The sequence below is a fragment of the Acinonyx jubatus genome, chromosome D3, assembly GCF_027475565.1.
Source record: "Acinonyx jubatus isolate Ajub_Pintada_27869175 chromosome D3, VMU_Ajub_asm_v1.0, whole genome shotgun sequence".
Classification (NCBI taxonomy): Eukaryota; Metazoa; Chordata; class Mammalia; order Carnivora; family Felidae; genus Acinonyx; species Acinonyx jubatus.
Genome location: NC_069392.1, coordinates 21,927,144 through 21,944,750, shown reverse-complemented (window position 1 = coordinate 21,944,750; position 17,607 = coordinate 21,927,144). Strand labels below are relative to the sequence as shown.

Below are 17,607 nucleotides of genomic sequence, written 5' to 3'. Positions count from 1 at the left end.
AGGACCAGCCCTGCCCCGCCCCGCCCAGTTCTCCCCTCCCCTCGGCTTGTTTGGCGGCGGTGGCCAGGACTCACCCTACCCGGGGCTGGGAGGTGACCGGCTCCAGAGGGTTCCCGGAGCGCAGACTCCAGGGGAGGGCTGTAGGTGTCACCACCTCCAGGTGTCCTCATCCCAAGGCTTCCACAGGATCCTGCGTGGTAGGGGAAGGGGGGCAGGCATAAAGGACATGTGGGCAAGTTCTGGGGAACACACCTAGATCCTCCCCCCCCCCCACACACACACAATATGGAGGGACCTTCTATAAACCTGGCTCAACGCTCTAGGTGATCCCCAGGACCTTCTGCCCTGAGGGACGCCATCCTCCCTCCCCTGGCCTTGAACACAGGCTGTGTGGGCCCTGTCTGTGTTCACTGGCTGATAGAAGTCTTTATGTGCCAAATGGTTCCAGCCTTCAAGATGGTCAGGAGGATTAGATAAGATGATCCACCAGGGGTTAGCCTGGCATTGCACCACCAGTCAGTGTGCAATGTTAAGAATATGGTATCATCATTATTATTATTGATGCGTTCACCAGAGCAGGGAGCTGCAGAGGTGGAAGTTCTGGGATGGCCCCACGCTGGTGAGCTCCTGGGTAAGATCTACAGCCTGAAGGCTGGCGAATGGGAGGTGGCAGTGGATGGCTGGAAGTCCCAGGTGGGGTGATGGAGGAGTCAGGAGGCCAAGGGTGGGAGGCGGCTGACACAGGTGGCCAGGATGGCATCCAGGAACCAGGCAAAGGTCATGGAAAAGGTGAGAAAACAGCTTGGCTGGGCAGGAATTTTCAAGAGAGGAGCAGGTGGAAACTGAAGGAGGAGGTAAATCAAGCCACCAGAACCTTTCTCCCTCTGCCCTCCTTCGAGGCTGAACCAAGTTCTAGACCTGTACTGACCAATCTGGTTGCCATGAGCCACATGGGGCTGTTAAGTATTGGGACCTTGGCTCGTCACTCTCGCGGAATAGAGATGTGCCGTAAGTGTAAAATACACGTTAAATTTTGAAGACTTAACACCCCCAGAATGAAAGATTTCATTAATTAATTTCTTACATTGATTATAATATTGGAATAATTTTTTTGAAATATTGGGATAAATAAGATATATTATTAAAATTGATTTCATCTGTTTCTTTAAAATATTTTTTATAATTTAGAATTTTTTTAAATCAATAAGTTTTATTTTTTAGGGCAGTTTTAGATTTACAGCAAAATTGAGTGGAAAGTATAGAGATGTCTCATATATTCTGTTCTCCCCACCACACGCACAGCCTCTGCCACTATGGACAGTCTCTACCAGGGTGGGACATTTGTTACAACTGATAAGCCTATACTGACACATCATTATCACCCAAAGTCCACAGTTTACATTAGGGCTTACTTCTGGTGCTGTACATTCTGTGGGTTTGGACAAATATGTAGTGACATATATTTACCATTGTGGTACCATACAGAATATTTTTACTATTTTCACTAAAAATCCTCTGTGCTCTTTTCTTTTTAGTTTTTAAAAAAATGTGGCTACCAGAAAATTTTCAATTGCATGTGTGGCTCACATTTGTGACTTGCGTTCTATTTCATTTGGACAGCACTGCCCTAGAGGGATTTAAAATCTTAATTAAAAAAAAAAAATTGTAGCCTGGGTGGCTTAATCAGTTGAGCGTCTGACTCATGATTTTGGCTCAAGTCATGATCTCAGGGTGGTGGGATTGAGCTCCATTGTGGGCTCTGTGCTGAGCATGGAGCCTGCTTGGGATTCTCTCTCTCCCTCTCTCTCTCTCTCTCCCTCTGCCCTTCCCTCTCCGCCCAAATAGAAAAAAACAAAATTGTAAAAAGCTAAAAGAAAGTGAAACTGACAGCCCATCTCTGGAAGGGCATGGTCTTTGTTTAAAAGCAATGACAGGGGCGCCTGGGTGGCTCAGTCGGTTAAGCGTCCGACTTCAGCTCAGGTCACGATCTCGCGGTCCGTGAGTTCGAGCCCCGCGTCGGCTGGAGCCTGCTTCCGATTCTGTGTCTCCCTCTCTCTCTCCCCTGTTCATGCTCTGTCTCTCTCTGTCTCAAAAATAAATAAACTTAAGAAAAAAAAATTTTTTTTTAAATAAAAGCAATGACAGGGGTGCCAGGGTGGCTCAGTTGATTAAGTGGCTGGCTTTGGCTCAGGTCATGATCTCACAGTTTGTGGGTTTGAGCCCTGCTTCAGCTTCTGGAGGCTGGCCTGGAGCCTGCTTTGGATTATGTGTGTGTGTCTCTCTCTCTGCCCCTCCCCTGCTCATGCTGTCTTTCTCTCTCTCTCAAAGTAATAAATAAACGTTATTTTTTTTTTAATTTAAAAGCAATGACAGAAATCACAAAGGGGACAGTCGATTTGACTACATACAAATGCAAAAATCTGTTAAACAAGACACACAACTAGGTCAGCATTTGCTAATGTGAATTTGTAAAGATAATATACAAAAATTGATATTTTTATAAAGAATCCATGTAAATTAATAAGAAAAATAGTAAGGCACTAAGAAATGGACAAAGGACTCAACACACTGTCAGAAGAGGAAATGCACAGGGGAAATAATCAAATGGATAAATGCTCAAATTCCAGGTCATCAAAGAAATGGGTATACAAGCAATGAGATACTTTTTTTCCCCTGGCTAAATCAGCCTCAGAACAAACCAAACCACACACACACACACACACACACACACACACACACCCATCTTTTTTTTAAATAATCTGATAATAAAGGAAGAAGCTGGGGGCACGTGGGTGGCTCAGTCAGTTAAGTTCTGGACTTCAGCTCAGGTCATGATCTCACGGTTTGTGGGTTCAAGCCCTGGCCAGGTTCTGTGCTGACAACTTGGAGCCTGGAGCCTGCTTCGGATTTTGTGTCTCCTTCTCTCTCTGCCCATTCCCCGCTCACACACTCTCTCTCTCTAAAAAATAAATAAACATTAAATTAAAAAAAAAAATAAAGGAAGAAGCTGGTGAAATGGAGATATGTATACATTGCTGGCAGGACTGGTAATTAATTCAGCTTTTCTAGAAAATGACCTGACAATATGCATTGGATCCTTCAATAGTTCACCACTTTGTCCAATAACAATCCTAACTAACAGAAAGGATTTTCTTTTTTTTTTTTTAAGTTTTTTTAATGTTTGTTTATTTTTGAGAGACAAAGAGACAGAGAGTGGGGGAGGGGCAGAGAGAGAGGGAGACAGAATCTGAAGCAGGCTCCAGGCTCTGGGCTGTCTGCCCAGAGCCCGACATGGGGCTCGAACCCACAAACTGTGAGATCATGACCCGAGCTGAAGTCAGACGCTTAAATGACTGAGCCACCCAGGTGCCCAACAGAAAGGATTTTCAACTTAAAGTTATGTGTGCATTGTTAATAGGAAAATTGGAAACAATTTTTCCAGAAACCACAGTGCTTAATGTGGTTGATGAAGAGTTTATAATGACACAGAAAAAAAAATACCATGGAACAATTTGGCAAAGATGAGACCACGTTATATATGCCATATGCTTCCAGAATAGACAACAAAATCTATTCAATAAAAGGAAGCCCAGGCAAGGAATATGTTCCCAACTTTTCCCAGTCTCCGAGAAGTGGGGAAAGTCGTATTTTTAAAATGCCACAAGTAACAAGTCGCCTTCAAAGAGAAGCCTTTACTTAACAGCACTTATAGGCATTTCCCTTGGGCCGGGCCTGTTCCAAGGGCTTTGTAAATATTAGTTCAGTACTGTCCAGTAGATAAATAATGAAAACCACATGGGTAACTTTAATTTTTTTTTTAAATTTATTTGAGGGAGAGAAGGGTGGGGGGAGAGACAGAGAGAGTGAGAAAATCTTAAGCAGTGTCCACACCCAGTGCAGAGTCCTTCTCGGGGCTCAATCTCACAATCATGAGATGGTGACCTGAGCCAAAATCAAGAGTGGGATGCTTAACCGACTGAGCCACCCAGACACCCTCACAAAGGTAACTTCAAATTCTCTAGCAGCCATGTTAAAAAAAATCTCATTTTAATAATGCTTTATTTAACACAGGGTAGCCAAAATATTATCATTTTGTCACCTGTAAACACGATCCATAAAGAAGATAATTATCTCATTAAAAAATTAATAGTGAGATATCTTGCATTTTTTTTGTACAAAGCCTCTGAAATACAGTGTGTATTTAGTATTTCAGCTTAGTATGTAGTATTTCATTTCAACTCTGACCAGCCACATTTCAAATGCTCAACGAGCCACATGTGGTGTTTTAGATTGAATTGTGTCCCCTCCCAAATTCATATGCCGAAGCCCTAATCCTCAGTATCTCAGAATGTGGCCTTACCTGGAAACAGGGTCATTGCATATGTAATTAGTTTAGATGAGGTCATACTGGAGAAGGATGGGCCCCTATTTCACTGTGACTGGTGTCCTTAACAAGAGGGGGAATTTGGATACTGACATACCCACGGGGAGAATATTGTGTGAGGGTGAAGACAGAGATTGGGGTGATGCTTCCACAAGCCAAGAAATGCCAAAGATTGTGGGGAAACCATCAGAAGCCAGGGGAGATGCAGGGAACAGATTCTCCCTCAGCCCTCGGAATGAAGCCTGCTGACATTTTAATCTTGGACTTGCAGCCTCCAGAACTGTGAGAGAATAAATTTTGTTGCATAGGCCACTCAGTTTGGGGTGCTTTATTAGGGCGATCCTAGCAAACTACCACAGGTGGTTAGTGGTTGCCTTCTTGAACAGTGCGGGGTTGGTTCATGTGGTCCTCCTGGCACATTCTGAGATTGGCACTGTGATCACCCCCCTTAGGGACCAGGAAACTGAAGCTCAAGGAGCCTCTGAGGTCTCAGAGCCAGCAAGCAGCAAAGCCAGGCAGGCTGGTGCCGGTCCAGGCACTCATCGCCCATGTCGTGTCCTTCTGCCTGCCGAGCTCCGTGCTTCCAGGTTACCCTCAAGTCCTGTCATGCTAACAGGGGCAGATGTCCTCCCCCTGACCCTGTAGCACTATGCCACCTCCTCAAACGTCATCTACTGGCTGGTTGTGGAGTACTTTCATTCTTTTTCTTTTTTTAAAGAATTTTCATATTCTTTATTCATATATAATATATTTAAGTTTATTTATTTACTTAGAGAGAGAGAGCAGGGGAGGGGCAGAGAGAGAATCCCAAGCAGGCTTCGCACTGACAGTGCCGAGCCGGACTTGGGGCTGGAACCCCCAAACCGTGAGATCGTGACCCGAAATCAAGAGTCAGACGCTGAACCCACTTAGCCACCCAGACGCCCTGGAGGACTTTCATTCTAACCATCCAGTGCTTTGAGGGACAGATACTTCCCCTCTTCCATGGTGTGCCTGTCTCCCCCTGCCTTCTCAAGCTCATTCCCGTGGTCCCCCCTGACCCATGGGCTGAGAAGCTAAACCACAATGGTGGTATCATCATGGTATGTAACCCGAATCCCACACTTCCTGACCACTCACTGCACTTCCTCTCCTGCCCACCTTCTGGGTGCTCTGGAAACTCCTGGCATCTCTCAGGGGCCATAAGTGCTCTGCTTGCAGTCCTAATTCAAGCCTAAAACCTACCAACTGAAGGAAGTTCTGTGGGAGTGAATGGCATCTCTGTTGTTGGAGTGGGATCATTCTTTGCAGGAGCCCCTGCCTGCTCTGCCCCTCCACATCATGGCTAAATCAGTCCTACCCGTCAGACCTGTTGGCTGGACAGATGCCACTGAATGTCTCTCCAAATATGTAGGATGTGGCTTGGGTTACCCTAGGTGCAGAGTTTGGAAAGGAGTATCTACCTGACACAGATGCCCAGGGCAGGTGTGGCCTCATGCCTGAGCCTGCTTGGGAAGTGGAGATTAGGCTTTACAGCAGCTGGGGGAAAGTTCTGCTGGCTCCCACCACCAACTCAGGATGGCCCCAGGAAAAGGTGGGGTCTGGTGTGGCCACATATCCTCTACGCTCTAACTCTAAGAAGGGAGGTAGTCACAAGGGTCTGGGAGAGGGAGGGGTGGGCAGTGGGAGCCTGACGGACAACCCTGAAGACCTGGGACCAGGGAGGAAAAACATGGCTTAGGGGTCTGGGACCACAACTGCATTTCTATCTTTCTTCCCTCACAAAAGCCAGGAGGTCTCTGGCCCTTCCCAAGCCACAGAACATCAGGTAGGGAGTGTATAGAGCTATCTCTCTCCCCTTGCTGCTCTCTCCTGCCATAGAGCCTTTGCACACGCCATTCTCTCAACTTGAATACTCTCTCCTTGCCTCCTTTTCCTGCACTGCCTCATTAGTGCTGCCTCAACTTCTCTGATCCCCAGTTAAATGCTCAGACAGAACCGTGCTCCTCTATTCCAGAATATTGTTCTCATTAGACATTGCTTGATTCGACTATTTGACTCACCCCCTTAACTGTCAGCCCCATGAAGACACAGGCCATATTTGTTGTGCTCACCATTGGACCCATGTGCTCATTTACATGGGCAGCAACTGAGAGGCTAGTAAGACCCAGAGCTAGGATTTGAACCCTTATTTGTCTATACCCAAGGCCTGGATCTTTAACCACTACCTGTTTTGGATCCCTGAAGATAGAGTGTTTTAGTAAAGACATAAGCAAGAACTCTGCACTAGGGGGGTCCTGAAATGTCCCCCAGAGGAGATGGTCTTTGGGCTGGGCCTCTAAGGTGGGAACGGGAAGAAGACATTCTGGGTAGAGACGAAGAAACTCATAGAGGTAAGAGAGGGGAGAGGGGCCATGAGGGCAGGGACTTCAAAAAGATCGAGGTCAGGTCATGAAAGAACTTCAGGCCATGTTGGGGACTTTGGGCCATGTCTTGTCGTTGGTGGGGAGCCTTTGAAAGTTTAGAGGGGTCCCTGGATGGCTCTTGATTTTTGCTCAGGTTATGATCTCATGGTTATGAAATCAAGTCCTGCATCAGGCTCTGTGCTGGGCAAGGAGCCCAAGATTCTCTCTCTCCCAGGGCACCTGGGTGGCTCGGTTGAGCATCCAACTTTGGTTCAGGCATGATCTCGCAATTCATGAGTTTGAGCCCCACATCAGGCTCACTGCTATCAGTGTGTCAGCACAGAGCCCACTTTAGATCATCTCTCCTCCTCTTTCTGCCCCTCCCCTGCTTGCACTCTCCCCAAAATAAATAAATATTAAAAGGAAAAGATTGTCTCTCTCCCTCTCCCTCTGCCCCACTCTCAAGAAAGAAAGAAAGAAAGAAAGGAAGGAAGGAAGGAAGGAAGGAAAAAAGAAAGTGATAGCTTTAGAGGCAGAAACTGATGATTCTCCCTGTGCCAGGAAGATAACCCTGGGCCCAAGTGAAGAATGACAGAGCAGATGTTCAGAGCAGGAAACTGGTCAGGAGGCTATTGCATAAATTCATGGTGGATGTGGGAGAGGAAACAGAGAGCAAACAGTGATCAGGGACAGGTCAGAGTCTCACCTCTATCCCAAACCGGCACCCTGTTGGCAAACTTGCTTGGGGAATATGAAGGCTGAAAGTTGCTCAGTGCCTGACTGGTCTGTGGGAGTTATACTCTACCTGTAAATTACCAATTCATTACAAGTGGTAATTTTGAGCACTTCAAATACTTTGAACAGCAAAGGCAGAAATCCAATGATTCTCAAAATTGCTACAATAATACTTAAGCTTGTTCCTACATATTCCACTTGAACTTCATTTGTTTATTGGTTATTTCTATACTTCTTTCATACCTTCCTATAACATAACCACAGGGTTACAGCTCTATAATTTGACATCTCTGCTGAATTTCAATGTTACACTTTAATTATTTTGTTGGAGTTGTAATTTGAATAGGCCCAGGTGAAAATGTAAATACTTCTTGGTGTCACAGTTCTGAGTTACAGGCCAATTAACTGGTCTAGGGGAGCACGGAATCTGGGGTTTTCTCCCAAGGGGATTAAAGCCAGACTGAATTGACTGTCTATAAACTTTACTTGTTACCTCAGTCAGACTTAAAGTTCACACCTTTTACACACGGTTCACTTGTTTGTTTACAACTTAAAGTGCCCTTCCTTTCTCCAAAATGGCTTTTTATGCTTTTCTGTTATTATGAATCATTGGTCTGGTTTGCTTTTTAAATATTCTGCTTCATTGGTTGAGCTATTTGGAGGTGTCCTCTCCAAGGAGATAAAGGATCAGTTTGGCTCAGGGCCCCCCCGTCCCTTGGGAAGATTTCGTGATGTCATCATGTTATATAGCACTGCCCAATAGAATTTTCCCCAATGATGGACATGTCCTATGTCCACGCTGTGTAACTTGGTAATGCCAAGGAGCAACAAAGCCAGACACTAACTAGTTAAGGCAAACAAAATTCTTGTATTTTTAGGGAGGTAGCGGTGCTAGTTGGAGTAAGCATCCTCCCTCCCATTCACTCCCAGCCCCCAACTTAGGCTTTTACCTCCCACAGGAACTGGGAGCAGGATCAAAAGTCATCTTCTTGAATGTTTGACTTTGAAAGAGATGGCTTTCAGGTCCTTGATGCAATAGTTTTGGGTGGTAGATGATTTACCTCTCAAAGGGGTAGAGAAAGGATTTATAATTGCAAGCTTGTCAGTGGGCATTTTAAGGGAATTGGGGCAATCCTAAGGACGGGCACAAGCAGCTAGAAGCCATGCTGAACTTGGTCAAGGAGAAAGTCTTTGCAGCAGCCACTAACCACATGTGGCTACTGAGTCCTTGAAATATGGCTAATGAACTGAAGAACTGAATTTTTTATTTTAGTTGTTTAAATTTAAATCATGGCTGATTACCACTGTATTGGACCACACAGTCTTAGAACATACTATTGACACATCCTTCTTCTTGGTTATTGTGTGTGGCCCCTTCTTTGACCCCCTTCTCACCTATTATAAAGTCTGACTTTATAAAGTTGGTCAGCCCTTCTGTTCTTTATGTAGTTCTTTATTTTTCCATGACTGTGTGGCCAACTCGTATCTCCCCATGGATTTTATTTCTTTGCATGTGTATTGCTTATATATTTGAGATGAAGGAATACACAAGTGTTATTTTACTTTTATTTACTTATTATTTTTTGAGTAAACTCTCTCCCAATGTGGGGCTCCAACTCACAACCCTGAGATCAAGAGTCACATGCTCTACCCACTGAGCCAACCAGGTGCCCCCACAAATGTTATTTTTAAAAAATTTCTTATTGGAGTAAAATTTGCATAACATAAAATTAACTAATTTAAAGTATGCCATTCAGTGGCATTATTTGTCAAAATGTTGTCCAACCACTACCTCTACCTAGTTCCAAAACATTTCATCAACCCAAAAGGAGAAACTCTATTAAATTTTTTAAATGTTTGTTTATTTTTGAGAGAGAGAGAGAGAGAGAGAGAGAGAGAGACAGAGCACAACTGGGGAGGGGCAGAGAGAGAGGGAGACAGAATCCTAAACAGGCTCTAGGCTCTGAGCTGTCAGTACAGAACCTAACACGGGGCTTGAACCCACAAACCGTGAGATCATGACCTGAGCCGAAGTCGGATGTTTAACTGACTGAGCCACCCAGGTGTGGAGAACCCCCATTAAACAATCACTGCCCATTTCCCACCTTTCCCTAGCTTCTGGCAACCACCAATATGCTTTCTGTCTCTGGATTTACCTATTCTGGATAATTCACATTCAATGCATCATACAATATGTGATCTTTTGTGTGTGGCTTTGTTCACTTAGCACAATGTTTTCAGGGGTCATCCATGTTATAATGTGCATCAGTACTTCATTCCTTTTTATGAATGAATATTATTCTATTGTGTAGATATACCCATTGTATTTATCCATTCATCTATTGATGGACTCTTGGTTGTTTTTACCTTTTAGCTATTGTGAATAGTGCTGCTGTGAACCTGGGTGTACAAGTCTTTGTTTGAACCCCTGTTTTTCTAAAACAATTTTTTAAATGTTTATCTATTTTTGAGAGAGTGAGAGAGACAGAGCAGTAGCAAGGGAGGGGCAGAGAGAGAGAGACACAGAATCCAAAGCAGGCTCCAGGCTCTGAGCTGTCAGCAGAACCCAATGCAGGGCTCAAACTCACGAACCATGAGATCGTGACCTGAACTGAAGTCGGATGCTTAGCCGACTGAGCCACCCAGGCACCCCTGAACCCTTGTTTTTCAAGTCTTGTGGGTATCTACCTAGGAGTAGAATTACTAGGTCATATGACAATTCTATGTTTAAATTTTGAGGAACACAGGGCCGCCTGGGTGGCTCAGTCGGTTAAGCAGCCAACTTTGGCTCAGGTCATGATCTCACAGTCTATGGGTTTGAGCCCTGCATCAGGCTCTGTGCTGACAGCTCAGAGCCTGGTGCTCACTTCGGATTTTGTGTCTCCTTCTTTCTCTGTCCCTCCTCCACTCACTCTCTGTCTCTCTGTCTCTCTCAAAAATAAACAAACATTAAAATTTTTTTTTTAATTTTGAGGAACACGATTTTTTTTTTTTTAAAGGCAGAAGCACAGACAAAGAGCCCAGGACTCTGGAGTCCCTGCTCTCCGCAACCCCAGGTGTCCCATCTGGGAAGTGTCAGCACATAGGCCCCGTGGGGCCTGGCCATCTCCTCTAGACAGGACATGTTCAGTGGGAAGGCATAGAGAGACAGGAAGAGAGGGTCTTTGGAATAGAAAGTTAAGCCCAAGTGTAGCGCAGGATTGAGGAGACAGAGAGACAAAAGGATGAGTAGGGACCCTTTAGAAGAGGCAGGAGCTGTAGAATGAGCATCAAGGACTTGGAAGAGCCTTGTGAGTGGAGCCACACCAAAGCCTCCCCAGTCCTTGGCAGGGGGACTAGTTTTCTGAAGCCTGAACTCGGGAAGGCTCAGCCCCTAGGCCCGTTCTGGTGGTGAGGCTGGTCGGACACCCATTGCTTGTTGAGTTCAGGCTGCAGGACATGGGGGGCTTCTGCTCACAGAGGCTGCCTTTGACTGAGAGCCTGAAGCCCAGGCCCAGGAGACCATGGATGTGACAGGAGCCCCTGGGGTTATGGTGCAGAGGACGAGCCTCTTAGCAGAGCATCCCAGAAATTCATCAGAGCCTTACGCACAGCAGAGGAGGAGGAACTTGGCATCGTTTATTCATTCAGTATCCAACAGCTCCATGCCCTGCACTGGCCCAGTGCTGGAGACGGTCAGTGGAAACTGTGGATGGGAAACATCAGGAGCTCCTGCATGTACTGCCAACCCTCAGCTGCCTACAATGGGTCCTTCAGGCCAGAAGCCCACCCAGGTCTTGGCCAAGGGCCATGTGTGCTCCCAGAAGAGGACCTCTAGGCTTCCTTTCCTCTCTGCCCCTAAGGTACACTAGCAGCCTCTTATATGGCTGCAGGGTGGTGGTGTCCTGGAGGCCTGGGGTGAGTGGACAATCCCAGGCCTGGCCAGGGCAGCAGGGGTGGGGGGGACATGCACTGCACAAGGGGGCTTCTTACCCTGCTGCCAGAGTCATTGCCTCATGGCCAAGATTGCAATGACACCAGAATGGGGGATATTCTGAGAGCCGGATAGTTCGCAGACCTAATGCCCAGCATCCAGAGCCCAAGTGGGTGGCTGCAGTCCCCAGTGGGTGGCTGAAATTTGTTGAGTTGGAATAGATGCAAGATCATTTACTAAGGATGATTCTCCCAGGTCTGGAGGGGCACTCACCATCCAGAGCAAAGAGTCTATGGAAAGATGTGTAAGTTCACAAGCTAATGGCAGTGGAAGCAAATGGGCACTGAATCAGCACAGGCTGGACGGGGCCACAGAGAACATAAGACACGTGCCCCGGATCTGGCCAAGCAGTCCCTGCAGGGGGGAATGGGGGACGGCTCTCTAATGGCCTGAGGAGAGCAGGTATTTTGAGCTATTGGCTGAATTAAGAGAAGAAAGTCCAGGAACAGGGTAAGTGAGAAGGTAAAATTCAGGGGCAGATATAAAGGGGGTCACTGAGTCCTATGTGCAAGAGATCAGGGTCAGGGTTGGCCACACTAGGACGCCAGCAGCCAGCTGGGGGGGAGATGGTGGAGGGCACCAGAGTGCACTGGGAGATCAGAGCCAGGGTAAATAACAGAGGGACTTTTGGGCTAGCCAGGGGGAGAACAGCAGGAGAGATGAAGCTGTCTGGGCAAGGCTTGTGGGACAGGGGCAGGTAGGTGTCTAACACTTGTTATCAGCACCCATTAGTAGCTGCTGTTCCCCACCCACTTGCTCTGTGCCTGTGGCTCTCATTTCTCCTCATAGCAGCCACTCTAAGTACTGTTGGCTTCCCCACTTTCCAGTGAGGAAACAGCCTCAGAGAGATCTGGTTAAGGTCAGACAAGTGCCAGAAAAAGGACTTGAACTTGGGTCTGCCTTATCTCACAGACTGTGCCTTATTTTCGAAAAGATGCTCAACATCACTAGTCATTAGCAATGTAAATTAAAACCACAGAAACATAACCACGTACCTTCTAGAGTAGCTACACCAGAATAACTAGTAATACCAAGGCCCTGGATGTGGAGCAAACGGAGCACTCAAACACTCTGGTGGGAACGCAAAGTGATGCAAAACAGTTGGCCAGTTTCCTACAACATTAAACCCAACCAGCAGCTCAGCGGTGATCCCACCCCTGGGCATTTACCCTGGATCGATGAAGACAGGATCACACAAAAACCTGGCGCAAATGCACCTAGCAGTTTCATTAGTCATTGCTCCAAACTGGAAGCGCAGCTAGTCTTCAACTGGGAAACGGATAAACACTCTGTGGTGCATCGGCACAACAGAATATTACTCAGCCACAAAAAGGAACCAACCACATGCAACAACACAGATGAATCTCTGGGCAGTATGCCGAGTGAAGAAAGCCAGCTCCAAAAGGCCACATACTGTATGATGCCATCTGCATGGCATTTCGGAAAAGTCAACTGCAGCGTTACAGAACAGATCAGCAGTTGTCAGGGCTGGGCTGGGGGAGGGGTTGACCACAAAGGTGATGAGGGAACATAAGGCAAGCTGAGGACAAAGCACAAGCTAGCGAACACCACCCCATTCTCCCCCACCCCATGAGATATGTGTGATGTTCCTCAGGCACTCCTGGCTGCCCTAAAGCTACGAGGCAAAAACAAATGGTTAACTGATGGAGATCACAGTCACATAGGACCTGAGTCTCCGTCAGTTTACAAATGTCTTAGTAAATTACAAGAAAAAGGCTATCTTATCAATAGCCTCATCTCCAGAAACCTATAGACTCAGTTTCCTGGAGCCCCAACATCACCCTCCCCTCCATAGTGTTGTGGGGAACAAAGACAAGAAGGAAATGGTAGGTAAAATTAAATTTCTTTATAACCTGTTGCTCATTGACTTAAGGCATATACAGAGTATAACATTTCTCCAGCAATTCCCTACTGTCTTTCTCTTTTTTAAGTTCATTTATTTATTTTGAGAGACAGAGAGAGAGAGAGAGGAAGAGAACAAGTCGGGGAGGGGCAGAGAGAGAGAGGGAGAGAATCCCAAGCAGGCACTGTCAGCATGCAGAGTCCTGTGTGGGGCAGAGAGCCTGATATGAGGCTGGAACTCTAGCCGGAGCCCAAGGCAGGACTCCAACTCACAAACCATGAGATCATGACCTCAACTGAAGTCAGCCACTTGCTTAACTGACTGAGCCACCCAGGTGCCCCAACTGCCCACTGTCTTAATGTTAATGTCGTACTAGAGGGAAAACAACCTTACCGGGACAATAGCAAAGCCTCCATTATCTTAGAAGCATATGAAAGTCCTTTTACAGGCCTCCCTTTTGCCTTTACCTCCCCCAACTCCATAGTATGTGATCAGTCACTCCTCACAACCCCAGTGAAGCCCTTTCTGCCCAGGGGTCCTGTCCCTGTGCTTCAATAAAAATCACCTTTTTGCACCAAAGATGTCTCAAGAATTCTTTCTTGGCCATCAGATCCAGACCCCCACCACTCCAAAACCTCATCAAAGGGATAGCAGGAGGGAATTTGGGGGGTGATGGAGCTGCTATGTGTCCTGATTGTGGCAGTGATTATGGGACTGTATGCATTTGTCAAAGCTCCCGGGATTGTATGATAAAAAGAAAGAGTCTCACAGGTATAAATTACTAAGTACATGCCCTCACTCTGACTCAGCACTGCCTGCTGGAGAGAAAATTTGCACAGGGGGAGAAAGGCAGGCCTTCTAGGTGAGGAGACAGCTTGAACAAAGACAGAGATTTGGGGCAGGGGAGGGTGAGCCTGGAGTGGAGGCTTTGGGTGGGGGGACAGTGGGAGAGGAGGCAGGTGGGGACAGCTGTGGACATGTCCATTATCTGGCCAATGGCTCTGGCCTTCGGCCCACGTTTCAAGAAGACTGTAGCAAGGGCAGATGCTAGAAGCAGATGGGGTGATGGGTGGGATATGGCAGATCATGGGAAACCCCTCGACCCTTGCCTTGGCTCCCCAGTGCCCTCCCCTCCCCCACTGAGCTGCAGCCCACATGGCACCTCCAGCTAACCTCCCTCAACCACCTCCCCTCCCTGCCAACCCCAGTTCCTTGGTGCCGTCTGTGTGAGATAACATGGTAGAATCATGGAGGATGGTAAGAACCAGCCAATCAGGAATCAGTTGAGTAAACTTGCTACCAAAATTCTGGGACAGATTGTTGAGTAGGGGTGGATTATGGTGAGCCCTTAAAAATGAAGGCAATGACCCCTAGGAGCCTATGTGGGGTCCCTAAGAAAGACCTGTTGAATGCCCACATTTCCATATTTGCACAGGTGGCCATATTTGGCCATGTTTGCCAAGTGGCCAATGAAGGAAGTAGTTTGGCTGGCAACCATACTGACAGCAAGCGGGGACAATGTGTGTGAGTAGTGGAATGCTTAGGCCAGAATCTCTGTTGAGATCTAACCTAATGCACCTATGGGACCTGACATCAGCTCAGTCCGAGGCTGAGTCTAAAATCTTAATGAAGGGGCGCCTGGGTGGCTCAGTCAGTTAAGCCTCCGACTTCAGCTTGGGTCACAATCTCACGGTTGGTGAGTCTGAGCCCTGTGTCGGGCTGTGCGCTGACAGTGCAGAGCCTGCTTGGGATTCTCTCTCTCTCCCTCTCTCTCTCTCTGCCCCTCCCCTATTTGTGCACTTGTGCTCTCTCAAAATAAATACATAAACTGAAAATAAAATAAAATAAAATCTTAATGGAGAGTTTAGATGGAGAACCAGACAATGAAGACATTCTCAGATGCCCTAACACTGGAATGGAAAGTTTATGAGTCAAAATTTCTTTCTAGATGGGGAAAGCTCTAAGGTTGAATTCCTTTTTTAAAAATATTTATTTATTTTGGGCAAAATGCCAGTGGGGGAGGGGCAGAGAGAGGGGTACAGAGGATCTGAAGCGGGCTCTAACGTTGACAGGTTGACAGCAGTCAGCCCTATGTGGGGCCCGAACTCAGGCACCATGAGATCATGACCTGAGCCAAAGTTGGAAGCTCAGCCCACTGAGCCACCCAGGTGCCCCAGAGGCTGAATTTCAATTCAGAGTGGTGATTGCTGTATTGCCTTGTCTTCTGTATTAACTGTATCAACCTTGTCTTCTATTTTCTACATTCTGATGCTCTGACATCTGGGGCCTTGCTGACCCTGGGAGGAACTGTGTCTCCTAGGGATAGCCAGTTCCTAGAGATAGCAAACAACTCACCCAGGATTGCGCTTTTCAAATGCAAACCAACTAATACAGAACCTACACTCCAACTACCTCCAGTGCTGGCTCTAGCACTTAGGGCCACACTATTTCCTTGCCCTGATCACCCTATTACCTGGGGCAGTCCCTATGCCCCAGAGCCTGCTGACATTATGCAAACTAGCTAATCCTAATGATTTCCCCGCCGCACCCATTCCTTCCAGGGAAAACCATAACCAAAACTCCCGCCCAGTTCCTCTCCCCCTCTACCTCACGAGGAACCCTGACGTTTATTCCCTTTGTCGATTTCTCCATGTGGCTTTCTGTGGCTTGGCATCTCCATCTCCTCCTCTTGGGAACTGTGAGTAATAAATTATCTTTTCAACGGCAATTGTTTCCAGATCTGTTGGTCTTACTATACCTCAAGTGTTAGAACAGTAACTCATGACTTGGTATTGGCTCATAGAAAAGAGCCTAGAGTTTTCACTGAGCCTGAGGTCCCAGGAGGATAGAGTGTTTTGGTTGCTTTGCTGTGGCTGTCTAGCCACCGGGATATGGTCCCAGCAGTGACACGGTCCTTATACGCTGACCCACTGTGACAGATGGGCTGGGAGCAGCTGTTGTAGGATTCCCATCCCTGGAGAGGTTGGAGGGGGTCTGGCTAGGGAAGGCTGTGAATTCACTGTGGACCCAGAGATCAAAGGGGAGGCTGTGGGAGCCACAAGGTTTGCCCAGGATCTCTCCGTCTTCTCCACAAAGGTTTGGTCAGTGAGCAGCACCTCCACAGTGGAGTTGATGTGTTTGGAATGAACTAGGCTATAAGTGTTATCAAACCTCAAGACATCTGCATTGAGGGACAGACATTCAGACAGGGTGACCCACCCAGGACCTCATCCTCCATGGTGTAAATCCTTGTACCAGGACCCAGACCAGGGAGCCATTGTCATGCCTGAGAGCCTGAAGCCAGCTATACATTGTGTCTACCGGAGCCAGGGGCCCCCACGTGGCAAAGCCTGGATGCACCTTGAGGCGCCTGCCTCCAGCCCCCCAGCTCCTAGTGGAGCTGTTCGCTGCCAATACTGACAGATGCCAGCCTCGAGGCAGGCGAGGCTCCCATCCTCAGGTACCAGGTGGGCTTTGTAGCGCCGGATGGGGAGCACCTCCACCATCTCCCCCGCCCGCTTCCGCTCACACGTCTTGGTCTTCAGGAAAACCCCGAAGCCGATGTCTGCCCCATGTGATGCGAACTGCCACCTGCAGGGGACAGGGCCCTACTAATGACCACCCGCTGGGGCTCCGGGCCGCTCCCAGCTGGGCCCAGGTGTGGAGTGGCCGCCATCCCTACCTGAGCACACAGCCCGGGAACAGGATTTCGTTCTCCACCTGCACGAAGGAGCCTCGGGCCACGGTCATCTTGTGCTCATACTGCATCCTCACCTGGTTGCGCAGGTAGTAGCTCTTGGGCACCTCACCCCCATAGTTGATCTGTGGGTGAGGGCTGCTGAGTGAGCACTGACCCCAGCCATCAGCCCTCCCTTCTCACCCTCTGGGCACCCGGTACCTTGGTCAGGCACTTGGGGTTGCCATCAGGATCAGTCATGGTCCCCCCAAACTCCACGGGCAGCTGCTCAGGGCTGATGAACTTTGGCAGCTCCTGGTTCCATTGCCTGTGGGAGGAAGAGAGGGGACCTGTGGGGTCTCAGGAAGGCTTGAAAGAGGCAAGAGACGCCAAGCCCAGTGCTTTCCTGTGGCATACTGCTTCCTAACCCTGGCATGCTTCTGGTGCCCCTAGGGGAAGAAGCTAAGAGACTGTAAATCTAGGCTGGGGGTTTACTATATGCACCTGTGTTGACCAGTTCCTGCCCCCAGGTCTGCCCCTCTAGACCCAGTACCCTGCCCTCATCTGTCCAGGTGTTGGCCCCTTGGCCAT

At 47.8% G+C, this 17,607-nt stretch overlaps 1 protein-coding gene across 1 annotated transcript; it reads right to left on the bottom strand.

Moving 5' to 3' along the window:
• Positions 1-11,764: 11,764 nt before the first annotated feature.
• LOC106983277 (putative SEC14-like protein 6) lies at positions 11,765-17,607 on the bottom strand. The gene is made up of 6 exons (XM_053206479.1): positions 17,570-17,607; positions 17,239-17,344; positions 17,023-17,162; positions 16,762-16,931; positions 16,409-16,521; positions 11,765-11,830 (listed from the first exon to the last, which is right to left on the bottom strand). Exons 1-6 carry the CDS (start codon positions 17,605-17,607, stop codon positions 11,765-11,767), a joined length of 633 nt encoding a protein of 210 aa, XP_053062454.1.